The sequence below is a fragment of the Zeus faber genome (genome assembly GCF_960531495.2).
Source record: "Zeus faber genome assembly, chromosome: 9".
Lineage (NCBI taxonomy): Eukaryota > Metazoa > Chordata > Actinopteri > Zeiformes > Zeidae > Zeus > Zeus faber.
The window spans coordinates 33,679,233-33,699,884 of NC_137197.1; the positions used below are offsets into that span (position 1 = coordinate 33,679,233).

Genomic DNA, 20,652 nt, shown 5'->3' on the forward strand with positions numbered 1-20,652 from the left:
GAAGACAGAAGAAGACAAGCCTGCTGGAGGTCGCAGGGGAGAACAAAGTCATCAGCCGCCTTAGTTGAATGGGACACCCGTTGTCACAGCACAACAGCCTGTGGAGGGGGGAGAGGAAGTTCCACCGCTCAAGATCCCGCTCGTAGCAGCTGTCCTCACCGAGGACTAGAGCGCTGAAATACTCACTGATCTACATGAGGAAATAGAGAGGACAGGGCGCAGAGAACCGTATCAACCGAGCCTCTTTGACTGGGAGTTACAGTTGCCAATGCTAGATGATTGAACGTATTAAACCATGATGTTTTTCAGTAGAGATGTTCTATCTTATAATCTTTCAATCATTTTCCATTTTTTTAAATGCAATGACTAGATAACAAGTGATTCATGGTAGAATGCTGATTAGAATAATGATTTCATGATTGAAAAATGATAGTTAACTACATTGTGTTAACTGACTTAACAAGATGTAGAAAAAGCACAGCCACGAGAAGTCCGGAGAAGAGAACTGAAGGAAAGAGAAACATGTCAAGGACAGCGGCAGATAACACCACGGATTAAGCCTTCGCAGTCGAGAGATAATGATTATATGGCTATTATCTACGTATATAATAATCTGATGATTACAAATGTGATTTCATGGTTGAAATGTGATTTCATGGATGAAATGATAGAAAGAGAAAACCGTATTGTGTTAATTGATTTGGGTGGAAAGAGTGAACAAAGTAATATTGTATGTAATGTAAAAGGCTCATATTGCACAACTTTGTTCCCGATGTGGCGGTCACAGACAAAGGTTTAGTTGCAGTCTCCCACCGCTCACCAAGTGTAGGGTTACGTAGTGTGAAAATCTCGTCCGGGACGCATTGTGTAGTGGGAGCACTGCTTACATTCGCAAGTGTGTAGTGTGAAGAGCACAGGGACGTTAGGATTTTTAAAGTTGTGTAGTCTCAAGCTGGTTTAGGAGTTGAAAGAAATTGCTTCAATATTCTTTGAAAACTTAGATTAGCAAATTTGAATTATTTAAATAATCACCTCATTTAATGTATAACTAGACTCTACCAGATGCGACACACATGCACACACACAATAGCCAGGGCTCAACACGAGCTTTCAAAAGGGCTGAAAACTGAAAATATACTTTAGTCAGTCATTTTTTGAGTAAATAAAATACTATGCAGTTATACATCAGCTTAAAAATGAAATGTGACATAAAATAATCTTTAAACGCTTTAGAAGAAGAAGATTATTTATCACACGGCACACACACCACAACACATGCACTCATGCGGTGACAGCAACCGACACACACACATGCTTCAAATGGTGGCCAGTGAAATGAGTTCTCTGCTTTTAACGCATCCTGGCTTATCCTTCTTCTGAGGCGAAGCCAGGAGCAGTGGGCAGCATACAGCGACGCGCCCGGGGACCAATTACAAATGTCCATCGCTGGTCAGACGACGATGTTCTGCATGTTTTTGGTGGGGGTCCTTTCTGATGTCACAAGGAGGAAACCCCATGTGAGCACAGGGAGAACATGCAAACTCCACACAGAAAGGACCCTGATCGGGAGATAACAGCCCCAGGCCGGAATCGAACCAGCTCTGCGTGTTGTTTACGGAAGTGACGTCAGCTCTCCTTAATCACGTTTACATCACATGGAAAATAGAGGAATGATATTCACCTGGACGATCGCTTTAAAGGAAACCATTGATCGGTGTTCGGCTGTTCAGCGTCTCGGTAAGTGAACTGTTTTTCCCATGTAATCTAACAGGAATATTTAACTCCACGGTTTAACATGTATCTACTATTTATAAATCAAACTTGGCTTTGAAAATACATTGAGAGATAAAAAAACACAAAGGAACACGGATTTGGAAAAAATAAAATTTTCAACTTATTTGGCAGCTCGTGGCGATTTTAGAAATGCGTGATAATGCAGTTTTTGCTGCGGTGGGTCACATTTATGTTGAATGCCACTCACCTTCTCTACATCATCTTCATCTACGTCAAGTATCGTCCCATCATGTTCCAGTTTTATTTTCACCTTGCCCTCTGGCAGGAACTCAGCCTCTGTCTTCACCACAGTAGCTGTTCGGAGAAAAAAAAATAGAGATAGGCAATTAAGTTTCATCAATAGTTGGCTTATGCTGCCGTCTGCCGCCCTCTGTTCTGTAGCCCACATGCTCGGTGGCTGGGGGCTGACCAGGGGCCTGATGGGGGCGCGGAGCTGCTCGACATGGCGAGCCGCATGGCGGACTGCTCTGCGCCCTTGGCTGATCGCTGTAGGTTGGCTGCCACCAGGTATGGGAGGTGGGCGCACTGAGGCACAGTTGGGTCCGGGGGTGAGGGGTCTGTATGGTTGCTCCACGGCCGGCTGCGCCCCTGGATCCATCTCTCCCAGTGCCCAAACTCATACTCAGCACAGACACCACCCAATAGACCAACGGCTTGCGGGATGGGCGGGGTGCAAGCTATGTGGGTGGGAATGCGGCTTCTCGTCTGTCCTGAAATTTTTATCCCACTCACATCAACTTAGAACACATACACTCTCACAGCAATCCTACTCCGAACAACACTCCATCGGACCAGGGTCTGCGGGGCAGGAAGGGTGCGAGTGATTCGGGTTAAAATTGCCTGAAGGACTCGCACCCCCAACCCCGCAATTTTAACTGCAATTACCAGCAGCACACGTTGAGCACTGGGGTTTTCCGGGGTGGCTGGTCGCTGGCGGGTCGGTGTGGGAGCGCAGTTGGCCGGCCGGGAGGCTCCCCCACCCTGGAGTCCTGACAGCTTGCGCCAGGTGGCTTGGGATGTGCTGCAACCTGGCGGGGGGCTGCGGAGAGTGCCGCCGGGTGCCTTCCGGAGCCCCTGGAGGGACTGCTTGCAGAGTGCCAGAGATACCTGGCAGCCTGCCGGCATCGGCGGGTAACATCGAGGTGGCCCGCACTGGGCACACGCTGCTACGTGTATGGGCACACCCGGTCACGCCGGGTGAGGCGTCGGTGGGGCGGGCCTCCCCCTTGTGCGGGGCGTGGGTGGGCATGGGGGTCCTGCCGCCTCGCCCATGGAGAGGGCAGCTTTGTTTTTATGTTTAATTGTCTCACCCTTGGTGATTCTCCGCATTTTGGAGTAGTGATCAGTTGTTTATCGACCCAAACATGATAAATAGTTCTCCAAAGAGGGGGGTTGGCAGTGGTTCTCTATAACAAAAAACTGTCCTCTTGTCATTCTACAGGTATACAAATACTATGTGTTGTATGCCCAGCATGCTGACAGCACAGGTTAAAAATGTATATATATATATATATATATATATATATATATATATATATATATATATATATATATATATATATACACAGTGGGGCAAAAAAGTATTTAGTCAGCCACCAATTGTGCAAGTTATCCCACTTAAAAAGATGAGAGAGGCCTGTTATTTTCATCATAGGTATACCTCTACTATGAGAGACGAAATGAGAAAAAAAATATCCAGAAAATCACATTGTCTGACTTTTTAAAGAATTTATTTGCAAATTATGGTGGAAAATAAGTATTTGGTCAATAACAAAAGTTAATCTCAATACTTTGTTATATACCCTTTGTTTGCAATGACAGAGGTCAAACGTTTTCAGTAAGTATTCACAAGGTTTTCACACACTGTTGCTGGTATTTTGGCCCATTCCTCCATGCAGATCTCCTCTAGAGCAGTGATGTTTTTGGGGCTGTCGCTGGGCAACACAGACTTTCAACTCCCTCCAAAGATTTTCTATGGGGTTGAGATCTGGAGACTGGCTAGGCCACTCCAGGACCTTGAAATGCTTCTTACGAAGCCACTCCTTCCAAACTTCAGACGGCCTGGACATGTACTGGCTTAAGCAGGGGGACACGTCTGGCACTGCAGGATTTGAGTCCCTGGCGGCGTAGTGTGTTACTGATGGTAGCCTTTGTTACTTTGGTCCCAGCTCTCTGCAGGTCATTCACTAGGTTACCCCTGTGTGGTTCTGGGATGTTTGCTCACCATTCTTGTGATCATTTTGACCCCACGGGGTGAGATCTTGCGTGGAGCCCCAGATCGAGGGAGATTATCAGTGGTCTTGTGTGTCTTCCATTTTCTAATAATTGCTCCCACAGTTGATTTCTTCACAACAAGCTGCTTACCTATTGCAGATTCAGTCTTCCCAGCCTGGTGCAGGTCTACAATTTTGTTTCTGGTGTCCGTTGACAGCTCTTTGGTCTTGGCCATAGTGGAGTTGGAGTGTGACTGTTTGAGGTTGTGGACAGGTGTCTTTTATACTGATAACGACTTCAAACAGGTGCCATTAATACAGGTAACGAGTGGAGGACAGAGGAGCCTCTTAAAGAAAAAGTGTGATTTCCTGGATTCTTTCCCCCCATTCTGTCTCTCATAGTCGAAGTGTACCTATGATGAAAATTACAGGCCTCACTCATCTTTTTAAGTGGGAGAACTTGCACAATTGGTGGCTGACTAAATACTTTTTTGCCCCACTGTATATATATATATATATATATATATATATATATATATATATATATATATATATATACATTTTTTACCTGTGCTGTCAGCATGCTGGGCATACAACACATAGTAGTAAAACATATTCATATTCAAAACAAAATTGAAATGAGCCAAAAATATGATCTGAACAAGAACACATGGTTTGAGTTTTCTTGTGCCAACCCCAGTGCAAACTAATTATATCTAATGGAGAGGTGGGGAGTTCATTATAGCATCTTTATTCTTCTGCTAGTTTCCTCACTATATCATCATGAATACATTTCACATTGAGAATACTGGCAATATGTTCACCAGTGGTTTGTGTGCCGCCATTGGTCACAATCTTTGAGCTATTTCACACTTTCATTACTTTCAAATAAATAAAAATGACTTATAGCAAGAACGTCCTGGGTTCGATTCCCGCCTGGGGCGCTGTTGGCACCGTGCTCCGGCGGGTTCTCCGCATCACATGGGGTTTCCTCCATGTAACATCAGTAAGGACCCCCACCAAAAACATGCACAACATCATCGTCTAACCAGCGATGGACATATGTAACCATGTCCCCGGGCACGTCATTGTATGCTGCCCACTGCTCCTGACTGCCCCCCCTTCGGAGGAAGGAAAAGCCAGGATGGGTCAAATGCAGAGGACCCATTTCACTGGCCACCATCCGAAGCATGTGTGCGTTTGTTGATTGCTGTCATTGCATGAATGCATGTGTTGTGGTGTCCTGTGTGACAATTAAAGATTCTTCTTCTAAATATCCCAAGATCGCCATTCATATTTTCAAAAGCTTCTTAATGTATTCCATTTTGACATTCAAGCTTTGAGCAAATCCTGTAAATGCATTTTGAAGCAGCTGCAGCAGCACAACTACAGGGTCAACTTACTCATTTTCTAAATGTGTAATGACTAGTCTATACCAAAGGACTAAGCTTGGATTTGGGAGTCCTAGACAAATTTTCAAGATCAAGAAAATCAGGTGATCTCTTGTCTTTCAGGTCGGTATGAGCTTGCTCCATTTGAGATGGTGAGAAACTCTTGTAATAAGGTTGCGAAATCAGGTTGGTTTGATATTATCATAAGTCCCAGCACCTATCATGCGTGCTAGAATCCCAGATATGTTCTCGCAAAATCCTACCTGTATAGTGTGTGAACTATAGTGATTTCAAATGGGTCTCACCATTTCACACTATTGTGATGCATTCATTAGAGCTTGGTTGGGGCAAATTCCAATACAAAACAGTTATTTAACTTGACATTTCGAGTTCATTCATTCTTTATTTGACTACAAAAAAAATAATTACAAGTAGGATTACCTTGTTGTGTGATAGTGTGAAAAATATGCAAGATGCGTATGAAAGTGTTACTCCTGGGAGTGTAGTTAGTTGCTGTGAAAACAGGTGTAGGTGACACATCATAAAATATCCATTGAAGAACCACCATCTCACCTAGAGAGAAGCCCTCCTTGTGGACCAGCCAGACTTTCTCGGAGCCGTACCATGCCTGCTCTGCTACGATCTCCTCCTCTGTTTTCACCTAGCATGTAGGAGAGACAGAATCAAATAACGTATTTCCAATCTGTAGACCGGAACACACTGACCAAAGAGCAACCAACTTTACGAAACAAACACTTGGATTTTCAGGTAGCATTCGGGAAAATCCATGGAGACTTTGAATGCAACTCTCGTGAGAATTAATTGATAGCATTCAACTCCTGCATGCATTTGTTTCTCCTAATCTGTCAAAGTGTATACTTTACCAATTGTATCTGAGTAATTTAAAGGCCACATCCAGCATGTGTTTTGTTTTGGGTTTCTTTTCTACACTATTCCAAGCCGTAGTACATAAACTCCACAGTCACCACCATTTAGTTTTGCTTTTAGTACAAAAGGTTCACAATTTCAAGGTATCGTTAAAATGGAACTTGGACGGACTATAGTGTTTTGAGCCAGTTAGCTATCTATATAGAAGACCCTCCACTTCCAAACTTTTTTTGCTTTTGCTTCATCCACATTTGCTCTCCATCATTAAAGCCAGCTAGTAGCCTAGTTGTGGTAAGACTTTGTTTTATCACTGTTTGCCATGCCCAATTACTACCAACACAGTTACTACCACCTTTAATGGTCATTTCGAAACATTGTACACTCACACTGAAGTCCATAAAAGTCTTATTGGAAGGTGAGGTGAACATGCATTGGGTGATGAGGCACATTCATTGAAAATCTCATTCACGGGTTTAGGAAGGGTGGGGTTTTTACATGTGTCTACATTCAAAACTATGAGATCAAGACAATCCATGCACTCGGGCCATTTATACTGTTGTCACAATAAATATGACATTTTTAAGTCAATAAGATCAGGTGGTGAGGTTATACACACTAAAACAAAACCAAACATCACTGCAGCATGCAACAAAGACACATAGGCTTTATTTGATTCAGTCCACTTAAAGAAAAAATCAAACACATTTCAAACTGTGATCCCGTGGTGCCTTGACAAACGTTGGGGGGAAAAAAAAAAAAAAAAGGAAATCCCACAAATTATTCTCAATACAAGTGCATAAAATGTGGTTTAACAGGGAATGCGCACACTGCAATCCGCAAGCACAGCAGATGGCCTATATAGTCATGACTATGACACTGCGATGATGAGGTGGCAGTTCAGTGGCAAATCAAACACAGCGCAAGCCAGACCTTGGGTTGCTGGGCTGCAGCATGGGAAGCCTGCAGGAGGGCCAAAGGGTCCTCTTCTACCACCCCCTAGTGGTTGGCCGGCATGAGGAGGAGGGAGAGGTCAGAAAGTCACAGATGGAAGAAAGACATATATACATGTATACAGCCGGACAGCACACGTACCCAGCAGCAAAATGAACACTGTGGTATTATTTAGCACAGGAGCTGACAATATTGCATGCAGAGAGACGCACCGAATAAACAGTACAATGAGCGAGTTATAACCCGATAGACCTGCAATCAAATAATCTGTGTTGCAGCATATGGTATAATTTTGTTTAAATAAACGTATTGATTATTGGTTGGTGGATAGAAAATTCTCAGGGTAAGAGGTTGTGGTCTTGAATGAGTCAGAATCAGAATCATCAGCTAGAGAATAAGGACTTAAGAGTGCCAAATGTCAAATGTCTCTGAAACTGAGCCTACCACAGAACCCAGTGAGAAAGGGACACCTGGCCATCGTAAAAATCCACATGCTAGTCATACATTCCCAGACCAGACAGAACTGCTTCTGCCCTACAGCAAGGGTCGATGTGGTGAAAACATGCAACAAATATTCATTCAATCGAGGGAAAAATCGGCATTCAATCGAGGGAAAAACTCAACGCTTTGGCAAATGTGTGCATTCTGTCAGCTTGCTTGGCTTCGAGAAAACGCTGTTTAGAAATGCCACTGCAAAAGGATATTTTTAGCTATTGCTTTGCAACTCCTGAACACAAAGATAAACCAGTCAAAATAGGTTTTGGCAAAGAAGCAAAGATAGTGAAAGACATGAAAGGGTAAAGGAGGATAGAGAACAGAAATGAAAGAGGATGGAAGAAGGGGTGGGGGAAGAGTCAGAGGTATGGAACAAAAGTATTCAATCTCAATAAGAAACATTGGCACACAGAAACCCAAGGTGAATAGAACAGAAAATCATGACTGTTCAGTGTCTAGGCAAGGAAATTGTGTCCTACAGTTAGAGAAAAGTAGAAAAACATGAAAATGGCAAGTTCTTACATTTATTTGCCGCATTGCAGTATTTAAACTTGCACCCGCTCTATGCTTTTTCTGTTCGCTCCCAAAAAGGCATTTAGGTCTATTTAGGTTTAACCATCGATCTAGTTTAGTGGTTTGTTCTACTATCCTTTACATTGTACTGCATTTATTCAAAATATATTCTTCTGTGCATCTTGGCAAATATATATATATTCATAAGCTAAAGCACAAATGTATTTATTTATTAAGTATTGAAATGCGATCAATATGTTGAAAACAGAATTATAAAAGCTGTATTATGAATCTAGTATATAAAAAACATACAAGCAGTATGAGATTTACGCATCAGGATTTATGAGACTGCTGAGATGAATCCAAGAAACTTTTTTCTCCCACCCCTACTTGCTACCTGTACAAATGGCAACAAAAGCATTTTGTGTCCCACATCAAAAGATTTAATAAAAAGCCATATAATTCATTCCCTAATAAAAAAATAAAGAAAAGGTAGAGGACTGGTGACTGATGTTGCTCTCTCTGATCATTCCTGTAGTTTCTTTGAGAGTACTATCTCCATGCACACAAATGTTCAATCACAAAGCAGTATATAACTGAAAACACCAGTGATTTATTCTGGCTTTCTCTTTCACACCTGCCCTCTCTTGGGTCTCAATCAATGAACTTGTAGATCATTTCAATTCTAAAATTTCAAATGTTATTTATGCCCTTGCACCCACTAAGGTCAAGGTGGTCTCTGGTAAGAAAAGATCTCCATGGAGAAATGCCAAGCTGGTAAGAAGAGAAAAAAAGAGTGTCGAAAAGCTGCAAACAGATAGCGAAAAACAAATCTCCACATTCATTATGACATCTATAAAGAGAGAATTTGCATCGCCAAAAATAAAAATAATGCACGCGCTTTGTTCGCTACTATCAACAGGCTAACAATCCCTGCTTTGTCAGTAGCCTCCCAACTTTTATTCACCAGGGCCTGCAAGGAATTCACCTCCTTCACCTCCACCACCTCACCAAAATTCAGAAAATTAGACATGCAGTCACTAAAGCCATATTGGGTACAGGATATGAGCAGTCCCTGTGTCCACTAAAAATCAGTTCAAATACCATGACCTAATCAGATCCAATCAACTATAAAAACTTAGAAGACATTACACAACAACTGAAAACCTCCTGCTGCCTTGATATTCTGCCAACAGGCTTTTTCAAAAATGTTTCAAATTGCATGACCTCAGATCTTCTACAAATTGTCAACACGTCTCTTCTCTCAGGTTTTTTCCTAAAGGTCCTGATAACAGCCGTCATCAAGCCACTCTTAAAAAAGACACCTCCAGACACCTCACTCATGAACAATAACAGGACTATATCAAATCTCCCGTTTTAAAGTAAAATCATTGAAAAAACAGTTTTTCGACGGCTGAGCAATTTCTTTGCACTACACAACTGTTTTGATGTCTTCCAGTCAGGATTTCAACCACACCACAGCACTAAGACTGCTCTTATTAAGGTCTTCAATGATCCATCTCAACACAGACGGTGGCAGAATGTCAGTCTTAGTATTACTGGATCTCAGTGCTGCATTTCACACGGTTGACTACAAAATATTATTAGACAGACTGGAAAACTGGGTGGAACTTTCTGGCATGGTACTAAACTGGTTTAAATCCTTCTCAAAGGACGAGGATTACTTTGTGTAAGTAATTACACATCTGAGCGGACAAAAATAGCATGCAAAGTTCCCCAAGGCTCCATTCTGGGGCCTCTTCGGTTTAACATCTACATGCTCCCACTGGCTCAGATTATGGAAAACAACAAAATATGTTCCCATAATTACGCAGACGACACACACATTTACATAAACCATATCACCAGGGGACTATGGTATAATACAATCAATTAGCAAGTGCATTGAACAAATCAACGATTGGATGTGCCATAATTTACCAGAAAATTAAACAAAAAGAAAATTGAAGTAATGGCTTTTGGAGCCAAGGAAGAACGACTAAAAGTCAGCACTCAGCTTCAATCGGTAATGTTAAAAAGCACAACCCAAGCCAGAAATCTTAGTGTAGTCTGTGGGCTCTATTAGGATCTCGGCTGGGAGGGACCCAAATGCACAACAAGGAGACCGTAGACAGATCAGAGTAAAACTAAGGAGGTTTATTAGGGAACACATTGGAGATGCCAGAAGGGGTCCGGTCGGGTAGGAACAGGTCCGCGCCAGCAGGGCTAGTGCACCAGGTGGAGCAGGACAGGACGGGACCGGTGAGAACTCTGTCGGAGTGTTCCAGGTGGTTCCGGTGGGGAGGGGGAGAACCGGGCTGGACGGAGCAGGAGGGGAAGACTTGAGCGAGGAGGAAAAGCAGGCAGGTTAGGACACAACGAGATACTTGGAAACAGACTTGGAACTATGGACAAGGAAGGGGCCAGGAGAGACATGAACACAGGTAGGTTCGCTAACAATCTGGCAATGAGTGACTGGGGAGCTGGAGAATAAATACTGCGGTAGATGATAAAGGTAAAAGATCCCAGGTGTGTGGAATTGGCTGGGGGGAGGAGCAGCAGATGGAGGAGAAGAAAGACAGCCTCTATGTGGCCTCCCCAACAAGTAGCTAAGAGTAGTTGCAAGGTTGCATGCTCCTAAGCGAAACCAATGTCTTCACAACGTCCGCAGACCACAGCGCTATCGCTACTTCAGCTCAATGTTGAAGGCCTCACCATCGCCAAGACCAATATCCTTAAACAAATAGCCAGCAAAAACAATGTGACGGTGATTCTACTGCAGGAGACTCATGCTGAAAACAAGAACACCCTGAACGTCCCTGGGTATACCCTGGCCGGATACATTGCCAATAAACATCATGGCATGGCTACGTTCTTCGGCAATGATATGGCCTGGTCAGCTACAGGACAATCCCCAGAAAGCGCAGAGGTAGAATGGATCACAACAAAAGTGCAAGACACTACCATCGTCAACATCTACAAGCCACCTCCAAGCAGACTGACCCCATTGTCGCTGCCAGATGTCCTAGCTCCTGCCGTATACGCTGAAGATTTCAATATCAGAATCATACAGAATGGGGCTACAGTAGCTCCAACGCTGATGGTGACTTCCTGGTAGACTGGGCCTCTACTGCTGAGGCGACACTCCTATACGATCCGAAGGAGCCTAGCATTTTCTACTCTGCACGACGGAACAGCACCACCAATCAAGATCTGGCATTTGCAAAATGGCACAACAACCAGCCACTCCCTGTTAGACACATCCTGGACATGTTCCCCCGGTCACACCATCGACCGTCGCTCATCACCATCCCATCCCTGGTCCAACCAGTGCAAGGGAGGGATGCCAAGAGGTGGAACTTCCGCAAAGCAAACTGGGCAGGCTTCACGACACTAGTGAACAAGGCAGCTGCTGGCCGACCACACCCGTGCCGCAACAATCTGAACTATGCCTACGACTCGTACTGCAAGATGCTGCTGGCTGCCGCCAATAAGAACATCCCACGCGGTATAGGCAAAGCCTACGTTCCCAGCGGGGATGACAAATGTGAAGACCTACTTCACTCCCATGCAGAAGCACAAACCAGTGAAGACAGGAACAAAGCAGCAGACGATCTACTCTGTAGGCTAAAGGAGAAACGGAGGCAACAATGGATAGAGACTGTGGAATCTATTTACTTCACACACTCCATCCACCGGGCGTGGCAGACCATGGACAAGCTGACCGGAAAGTCAACAACCCCAGCACAGTGCCCGATCACTGCAAACTCCATCGCGTCGCTCCTGCTCAGTAATGGCCGCTTCCCTAATGCAGACAAGGACTTCAGTAGTACAACAGTGAGAGTCCATGAGCTGTCCAGGGCCCCAGGACGCGATTCAAACCTATCCACTGATTTCACAACACCAGAAGACGAACTGGCCATCCAATGCCTGAAGACCGGTAAGGCATCAGGTGTAGACAGCATCCACCTAGAGTACATTAAACATCAAGGCAAGAAGGCAACCAATTGGCTGCGCTCCTTCCTCTCTACATGTCTCCAACATTCAAAGCTGCCAAAGATCTGGCGCCGAGCCAAGGTGATCGCCCTGCTGAAGCCAAACAAGCCAAGCGACGACCTGAAGGGATACCAGCCCATCTTATTGCTCTGCGTTCTATACAAGCTCCTCGAACATCTAATCCTGGCACGTCTCAACCCAGTGATCAACCCACAGCTGACCAAAGAACAAGCTGGCTTTCGAAGCGGTAGATCAATGGCAGACCAGGTGACCCTCCTGTGCCAAAACATAGAGGACAGCTTCCAGGCAGGAGAGAAGGCCAGCACCGTTTTCCTAGACCTCACAGCCGCATATGACACTGGCTACGTGGACTACACATGAAGCTTCTGGAAACCATCCCAGACAAGCACATTGTGAGCTTCATAATGGAGATGCTGAGCAACCGCAGTTTTCGGCTACACACCAGCAACGGCTAAAGCAGTAGGGTGAGAAAGCTCAAGAATGGTGTCCCACAAGGCTCAGTGCTGGCACCTATGCTGTTTAATATATACATCCATCTACCTGCCACCCAATCAAGGAAGTACGTCTATGCAGATGACCTGGCCATCCTACTGAGCTAGCCATCCTGGGGAGCAGTAGAGGATGGCCTCTCTGAAGACATGAACATCCTGTCTTTATACCTGAAGAACTGGGGCCTCAAGCTCAGTGCTGACAAGACTGTATCATCAATGTTCCACCTCTACAACAAAGAAGCATCCCGTGAAATGAACATCATGGTTGACAACACCCGGCTATAGTATCAGCCCTTCCCCACATACCTTGACGTGAAGCTTGACAGAACACTGTCATTCAGACAACACCTGGATAAGGTCAAGGCAAAGACAACCTGCCGCGCTGAGCCGGCACCACATGGGGAGCCTCCACAAAGACACTGCGCATTTCCACCGAGGCCCTGGTGTTCTCCAGCGCTGACTACTGTGCTCCAGTCCGGTGCCGTAGCCCGCACATCAACAAGCTGGACACTGCCCTTAACACCGCCCTATGGACTGTTTCCGAATGCCTGCGAGCCACTCCAACAAACCAACTGCGCGTCCTCGGAGGAATTGCTCCAGCAGAGGTCAGGCGAGAAGGAGCCATGCTGGCTCTTGCTCGAAAGGCACAGGCAAGTGAATCCAACCTCCGCCACAAAATCGCCACGGAGACACCACAGCGCATACCCCTCAAGCCCCGGTGCCCCTTTGCCATACACGTCCTGCGCACAACTCCAGCAGACATCTCCAAGGCCTCATGGGTCAAGGCAAGATGGAGGGAGCAGTGGAAGTCAGCAGAACCATCTAGGCTTCACCACTACATTGAAGATCCCATAGACGTTCCTGGCCAGCACCTGCCCCGAAAGTAGTGGACAACCCTCAACCGCCTGAGGACAGGTGTGGGACACTTCGGGGCAGCAATGCAGAAGTGGGGCATCGCAGACAGTGCCCAATGCGAGTGCGGAGACCCACTACAAACTGTGGAACACATTCTAACTAGCTGCCCCAAACACCGGCCCCCGCACGGCAAATGTGGTCTAATTGACATTGATGCTAGGACGCTGGACTGGCTCGCCTCAATGGAGCTGAAGGTCTAAGGACATATGCAAGAAGAAGAAGCAGCTGATGGGACATGAGCGGCCTCTAGTGGCGGTGGGAGGCCGTGGGCTTAACAGTATCCCCCCCCTCTACGGACGCCACCTGGCGGACACCCCTCCCAACCCCCGAGGTACCACAGGCCCCTCCCCTGGCAACGCACGTCCAGCGGGCGCTGGGCGCTGTGGGCAGAATGGACATCAATGGTGTGGGAGGGTGGTGGGGCCGGGGCAGGAGGGGAAAGAGGACTGGAGGCCACTGGCCAATGGACCGGGACTCAACTTGGGACCGTGACTGGGACAGAACTCGGGACCAGGACTGAACTCAGGACCGGGATTGAACTCGGGACCGGACTGGGACTGAACTCGGGACTGGACTGGGACTCGCGACTGGACACGACTGTGGAACAGAGTCTACGACCTGGCCTCCCCCCATCCAGTGGCAAAACCACCATCCTCACAGTGGTGGACCGTTTTTTAAAGGCAGCCCACTTCCTTGCCCTGCCCAGGTTACCATCTGCCAAGGAGACAGTGGAGCTGTTGGTGGCCGAGGTCTTTCATCGACAAAGCATCCCCACAGATGTGGTCTCGGACAGAGGCCCACAGTTCATCTCGCAGGTCTGGCGTGCCTTCTGCTCGGCCCTGGGGGCGCAGGTTAGTCTATCTTCTGGCTTCCACCCACAGACCAACAACCAGACTGAGTGGGCAAACCAGGAGGTGGAGGCCATGCTCCGCTGCCTTACAGCCACTAACCCCTCCTCCTGGAGTGACCAGCTCCCGTGGGCCGAATATGCCCACAAGACCCTGGTCAACACGCCCACCGGCCTGTCCCCGTTTCACTGTTCCCTGGGCTACCAACCCCCACCGTTCCCTACCCAGGAGGCGACGATCGCGGTGCACTCAGTTCAGATCCACATCCGCCGCTGCCGGAGGACATGGAACAAGGTTCACTCGGTCCGGCTCCAGGCATTTACCCGGTCCCAGCAGCAGGCGAATCGGTGCCGGCTTCCCACACCCATGTCCGCCCCCGACAAGAAAGTGTGACCAGAAAACTCGGCCCCCGGTATGTTGGCCCCTTTGTTTTAGAATCTATCATCAACCCCTGTGCCGTAGGTCTCCGTCTCCCTCCCTCCCTCTCTCCGTGTCCACCCCACCTTTCATGTGTCTCTGCTCAAGCCTGTGGTCTCCAGCGCCGCTAGAGGCCGCTCCCTCCTCACCTGCTGCTCCTCCCGCCAGCCAATTCCACACACCTGGGATCCATTACCTTCCTCATCTACCGCACTATTTATTCTTCAGCGCCCCAGTCACTCATCGCCAGATCAATAGCAAACCTACCTGTGTTCGTATTCTCCTGGCTCTTTCCTAGTCCTTAGATCTTGGTCTGTTTATCCCAGTGTCTCGTCTTTGTCCTAACCTGCCTGCCTCCTCTCCCTGTTCAAGTCTGTCCGTCCTGCCCCATCCAGCCCGATTCCCTGTCTCTCCACCCGGAAGCTGGACCTGCCCAGCTGCCACCGTTCCTGTTCTGTCCTGCCCCACCTGGCTCGGTAGTCCCACCAGCTCAGACCTGTCCCATCCCGACTGGACCCCTCCGGTCATCTCCACTGTACCTCCCAATAAACCTCCTTTGTTACCCAGGCCTGTCTACCGTCTCTGTGTCGTGCGTTTGGGTCCCTCCTCACCGTAATCCTAACCACTCTGACCTAAATTTCAACAGCCCCAAAAAAACAATTACAAAGTCAGCCTACTATCACCTTTAGAACATATCAAGGATTAAAGGACTTAAGTCTCAATAGAATTTGTAAAAGCTTTTCCATGCATTCATCTTTAGTAGACTAGAATACTGTCACAGGGTGGTTACAGGTCTCCCTAAAAAAATAAATCGGACAGCTGCAGTTGATTCAGTGTTGACTGTTGGTTTATAAAGCACAGAATGGTTTAGGGCCAAAATACATTTCTGACCTTCTGCTACATTATGAACCATCCAGACCTCTCAGGTTGTCTGGGACAGGTGTGCTTTCTGTCCCCAGAGTCAAAACTAAACATGGAAAAGCAGGGTTCAGATTTTATGCACCACATATCTGGAACAAACTCCCAGAAAACTGCATTCGGTCTGCTACAACTCTCACCTCTTTTAAATCAAGGCTGAAGATGTTTGCGGCTGCCTTTTACTAAACCAAAATATATTCACTTCTTGCACTGCACTGTCACTTAGCTTTATTTTATGCATTCTATTTCTTAACTTTATAATGTGTTCTTCCTTGTACAATGTGTTTCTTTTGCACTATACATTCTATGTATTCTATTTTTTTACTTTATGCATTCTATGTCCTTTAATAATGTGTTTCTTGGCACTTTGTCTAAATGCTTTTTATGTTTTATGTAAAAGCACTTTGAATTGCCTTGTTGTTGAAATGTGATATACAAATAAACTTGCCTTGCATAGAGGAACCGAAAAAGGCAATAAAACCAGGAAAACCAATGAGGGCGTACGCAGAGCAGGAAGCAGGCTACAGCAAAGTTCAAAGCACAAGGGAAGGGTGGAATTTCATTCCATGACAGGTCACGTTGGTACACCACCTGTTCTATCACATATGGGATACCCATTTGGCAAAATTAGCCACTGGTGTGTCAAGCAGCAATGCCCCCCCACCCCTGACACCAGACTCACACACTTCAATACCTTCTCTCCCAAGCCTGAATACAGGCTCAATTAAGCCATTCTCAACATCTCTGTGATCAGGACAACACAAACAAAAGAAAATAGGGTAGATAACATGGATACGATGGGGGTTAATGTAACAGAGACATCCTGTAAGACACAAGACAATTTCAAGGCAAAAGAAAGCATCACGGCTATTACAGGGACGGTGAAGATCCTCATCAGACGTCTCTGAGCCTCTTCTGTAGGGCTGACCGGCGCCTCCTACAGGTTAAGAGCAGCAACAAAATTAGTTCAGACTCTGGCTGGAAGCAATTAAGCACTACGCGAGGAGGTGCAATGCTGGGTAAGTTAAAGGCACCTGACACCTGAAATCACTGTTTGAAATGTGATGGCATCCATGCAGTGATGAAGAAATATAACATGGGTTAACACAATTTTCATTTTGTTTCTAAATAAAACATGCAAAGTGGCTTACTTGATTTGCTGTAAAGTATTTACACAAACAACACAACTCTTTGAGTTATGTTAGTAGTGCCTTTTTCAGTAGAACTGCCACAAGTACACCACCACGACAAATAAATCAGATAAGAACACACTGACTTGAAAACAAAGTAACACAAACCATGCTTGTGGTTGAGCTACAGTAGTGCATTAAGGGAAAGCAACAAACCATTTAAATACTAGCCACATCAAACATTGTTGACATCACCGTTGTATTTCTGTAAGTAGGTAATGAAAACAGACTTCTCATATGACTCATCTCATCTCTATAAATTTGTTACTTTTACTATTGAGTACTTTGAGCCAAAAATATAACTATGTTTAAGTATGAGCTTGTCAATACTTGTGGTAAAGGGCTCTAGACACTCGTACATGGTTGAACTACAGAATCTATTAGCAACACCTCAAAATGCTCCAGCAAAATGCTCCAGCATAACCAAAGAAATGCGACATCCATAATTGCTGAACTGCAGTGAGAAGCACAAATGGATACTTATTTTGACTGTTTATGGGGCCCGCTTTGAGCTTCTATCCCACAGTACAGTGCAGTTCTCAGTAATTGACTCTGCAGGCAATGACTCTCAGCGCCACATTGACTCTGCAGGCAATGACTCTCAGCGCCACTGACAGCAGCACAATGCCGCTTTGGAAATGTCCCCTACTGATTCAGCTTCATAAACAAGGCTTGTGAACTGCGTTCTGCAATGAGATGTCATGGGCTGAGAGAAGGATGAGGAAAAAAAGTTGCTGAACTCCTTTGTTTTTCTTTGACGGGAGCCATCAGGAGCCATCAGGAGCATCCCAGAGCTAACATAGCATAGCATAGCAGAACAGACCTTTACACAAGACATAGCTTCAAACCTCAGGAAGAGTAACAAAAGAGAGAGAAGGAGACAGAGACCTTTTTAGGAGATGCACAAAACAAAAGCATTGATTGTAATCTCAAACAAATAAACAGTCGGTAAATAAACAATGAATCCAACCTGGAGTTCCACTGAGAGTCAGGAGCTTCTTAGAATCAAGGGCTACTTCTGACGATAGAATGACTTTTTGTTCAGAAAGGATCTCAATGTTGTATACACTTTTTTTTTTTTTTAAACACTCCATGCACTTAATTGTATTTTGTTATTTATTTGCAACAACTTTTATAATAAGCAGCCATTTTTTACACCAAAATGCAAATGTTAATTGTGCAAACCAAATGCAGGCACTATACCTCATCTTTTCTTACAGCAACTTGTTTTGGGGCAGAGACAGATCCTGAACCGGGGCTGGGGGGGCAAGACTTGGGTTGGTCTGGGGTAAAACTAGTGGGAGGGGATAGAGTGGAGGGCCTCTGGACTTGGATAGAAACGACTTTAGAACCAGAGGAGGAGGTTTGGTGTATGGTTGTAGGGGGAACAGGATGCGTGGATTTAGCAGCAGATGAGATAGCAGGTGTTGTGAGACCTGACATGTTGCCATCTGTTGGGGACAAAGGTGAGCGATTTGGGGCCTGGTTGAAACCTGCCTGACGAGCTATTTGTGAGGGTTTGGGAATAAAGCCTACAACAGGTGGGGTAGATGTAGGCTTGGAGTGAGATGCTTTGAAGGACGGTGTGGTTGCAGTTAAGCCACCAGTAGAAGAAGTGACAGGGGCTTGAGAAGCCCCTGCAGTTTTAACTTCTGGTTTTCTAGCAGCATCTGTAGTTTTAGTCTCTGATTCGTTTTCAGTCGGCTTGGGGAGTTGGACACTTCCCTCCTTTTTCTCCACTGGTTCGGTAATTTCCGTTGCCTCGTCTTTACAAATCCTTGAGCGAGGTTCTTTTGTTCTGGCCCTGACCATGATGCTAGTTAGTCCAAGTGGAATATCATATTTTTCCTCTTTTTTGATGGTGTCATGTTTGAATGAAAACACTGCCATTTTGGCACCCTTGTGCACTGAGGTCAGCAAAGATGTGCCCACAGATTTGGGCAGTTCTGGAGCAGATGTGGCCAGTTCTTGGGCCTGGGCTAATGTCGGTGCTGATACAGTAGCAGCTTCCCCCTCTGAGGGAGGAACCTTTCTGACTACGCGCCGGACCACCTTTACCACCTTCTTGCGGGTCAGAGCCTGCTCATCTGTGGCATCTGGCTGGCTGATGCCCATACTCGCAAGTTTGACATTGCCATTAGTAGCAGTAGTGCCATTAACTAACCTCCCGTTCATATTTGTCATAGTGTCTCCATTCATGACAGACTCTGGATTTTGAGGACTTGGTGGTGGGCCAGGACTCTTTAAACAGTCCAAGAACTTCAAGGTCGGCTCAGGGCTTTTGAAGCGCTCCGGCATTTTCACAGGCGCCCTAACTTTAGGTGGGGAGGGACTCCTTAACCTGGAAGTAGGTTCTGCAGGTACCACTGATGGAGGGCTCTTTGCCCGGAATAGTCCTCTACCAGGGTCCAGGGCTGACACAGACTGGGCACGGATAAGGACGTCGTTTTCCAACTACTCGCACAGAAGGAAGGAGATATAAGGCAGTCAGACAAAACAATGTCATGAAGCACAATTTCTGTATCATATTGGGATAAAACCAAAAAAATTTTTTTCATTATTAACACAAAAAATGCTATATTATGCTATTAATTTGGCTCTATATAATAATTTGACAAGCTATTTTGTATGTGAATAATTTGTTAAGTTAAGTCATTTGAACCTTATAGCCAGGCTCAACTGTCTGTAACAAAGAGAAGAGTTTATTTAGGGAACATGGACCACAGAGTTTTGAACATTCATTTCAACATTAATTTCAACCTTCATAGTCAGGAATATCTGCTTCCATTTTGTTGTGCGTATGACAATAAAATGCATTTAAGCTTTGGAGATTGGTCCCATTGATTCATATAACACCTCACTGTAAATCCTTAATTGTGATCAACTTTAAATATAACATACGTAATAGAAGAACTGACAAGAGGGAGCAACCTGCTGGTTACAGTGAGCTGCATCATACATATCTGACCACCTCATGATATAACCTTTAAATAGCCCATGATACAGGAGGTTCACTTGAGGAGGGAGTAGTTAGATAACGGGAGTGTCTGGGCGAGCTGTCACAGACTACTGGGCATCTGGAAGAGGAAATAACAGTGACCTAGTTCCAAATGATTGACTGCTGCACAAATACAAAATTGCATACAATATGTCAATGTTATCCAAATCCACACAGCTCCTGTGCAATGCTTCTTGATGGACCAATGAGCTCCCTGAGTGTCTATAATATTAATTTCATAGGTGGTAATAATAATACCATAATGTGCACGGAATTAAAAAGAGAGCAAACCGCGCTCTTGAATTACAGCTTATGCAGACTATGAGATGTCCCACTTTCATGATGCACTTACTGTATATTCTAATACAGTGGTACCTCGACTTACGACTGCATCTACTTATGACTAACCCGAGATACGAGTAGCGATAGTCACGAAAATTTGTATCGACTTGCGACCGACTGCTCCAAGATACGACTATGGAAATTTGAAGTTGGCCCGTCGGCGGCCAGTCAGCAGTCAGTCAGCAGTCAGTCAGCAGGCGACCTACATCATGTGTGCATGTAGTTCGTGGCTTATCGATATTTTTTTCATATTTACTGTGTTTGTGCTGTG

General features: G+C 45.6%; 2 protein-coding genes across 2 annotated transcripts in view; both read right to left on the bottom strand.

Annotated features, from left to right (window-relative positions):
• The window catches only part of myo18ab (myosin XVIIIA b), a gene marked incomplete at its 5' end in the record, with an annotated part of 190,909 nt that overhangs the window by 125,024 nt on the left and 45,233 nt on the right, over window positions 1–20,652 (bottom strand). Inside the window, 2 exon segments of the mRNA XM_080006919.1 lie at window positions 1,982–2,088; window positions 5,972–6,059. Coding sequence (XP_079863045.1) covers window positions 1,982–2,088; window positions 5,972–6,059 — 195 coding nt within the window.
• On the bottom strand, window positions 7,173–19,454 carry LOC307234993 (uncharacterized protein). The gene is made up of 3 exons (XM_080006920.1): window positions 18,245–19,454; window positions 16,726–16,788; window positions 7,173–7,282 (listed from the first exon to the last, which is right to left on the bottom strand). Exons 1-3 carry the CDS (start codon window positions 19,337–19,339, stop codon window positions 7,184–7,186), a joined length of 1,257 nt encoding a protein of 418 aa, XP_079863046.1. The 5' UTR covers window positions 19,340–19,454; the 3' UTR covers window positions 7,173–7,183.

Coding starts and splice junctions, on each gene's coding strand:
- LOC307234993 (XM_080006920.1), bottom strand. CDS start 19,339: ATGCCGGAGCGCTTCAAAAGCCCTGAGCCGACCTTGAAGTTCTTGGAC. Junction 16,789..18,244: donor TTGCTGTAAGAAAAGATGAG/GTATAGTGCCTG, acceptor CTTAACCTGTAG/GAGGCGCCGGTCAGCCCTAC. Junction 7,283..16,725: donor TGAGGATCTTCACCGTCCCT/GTAATAGCCGTG, acceptor GCCAACCACTAG/GGGGTGGTAGAAGAGGACCC.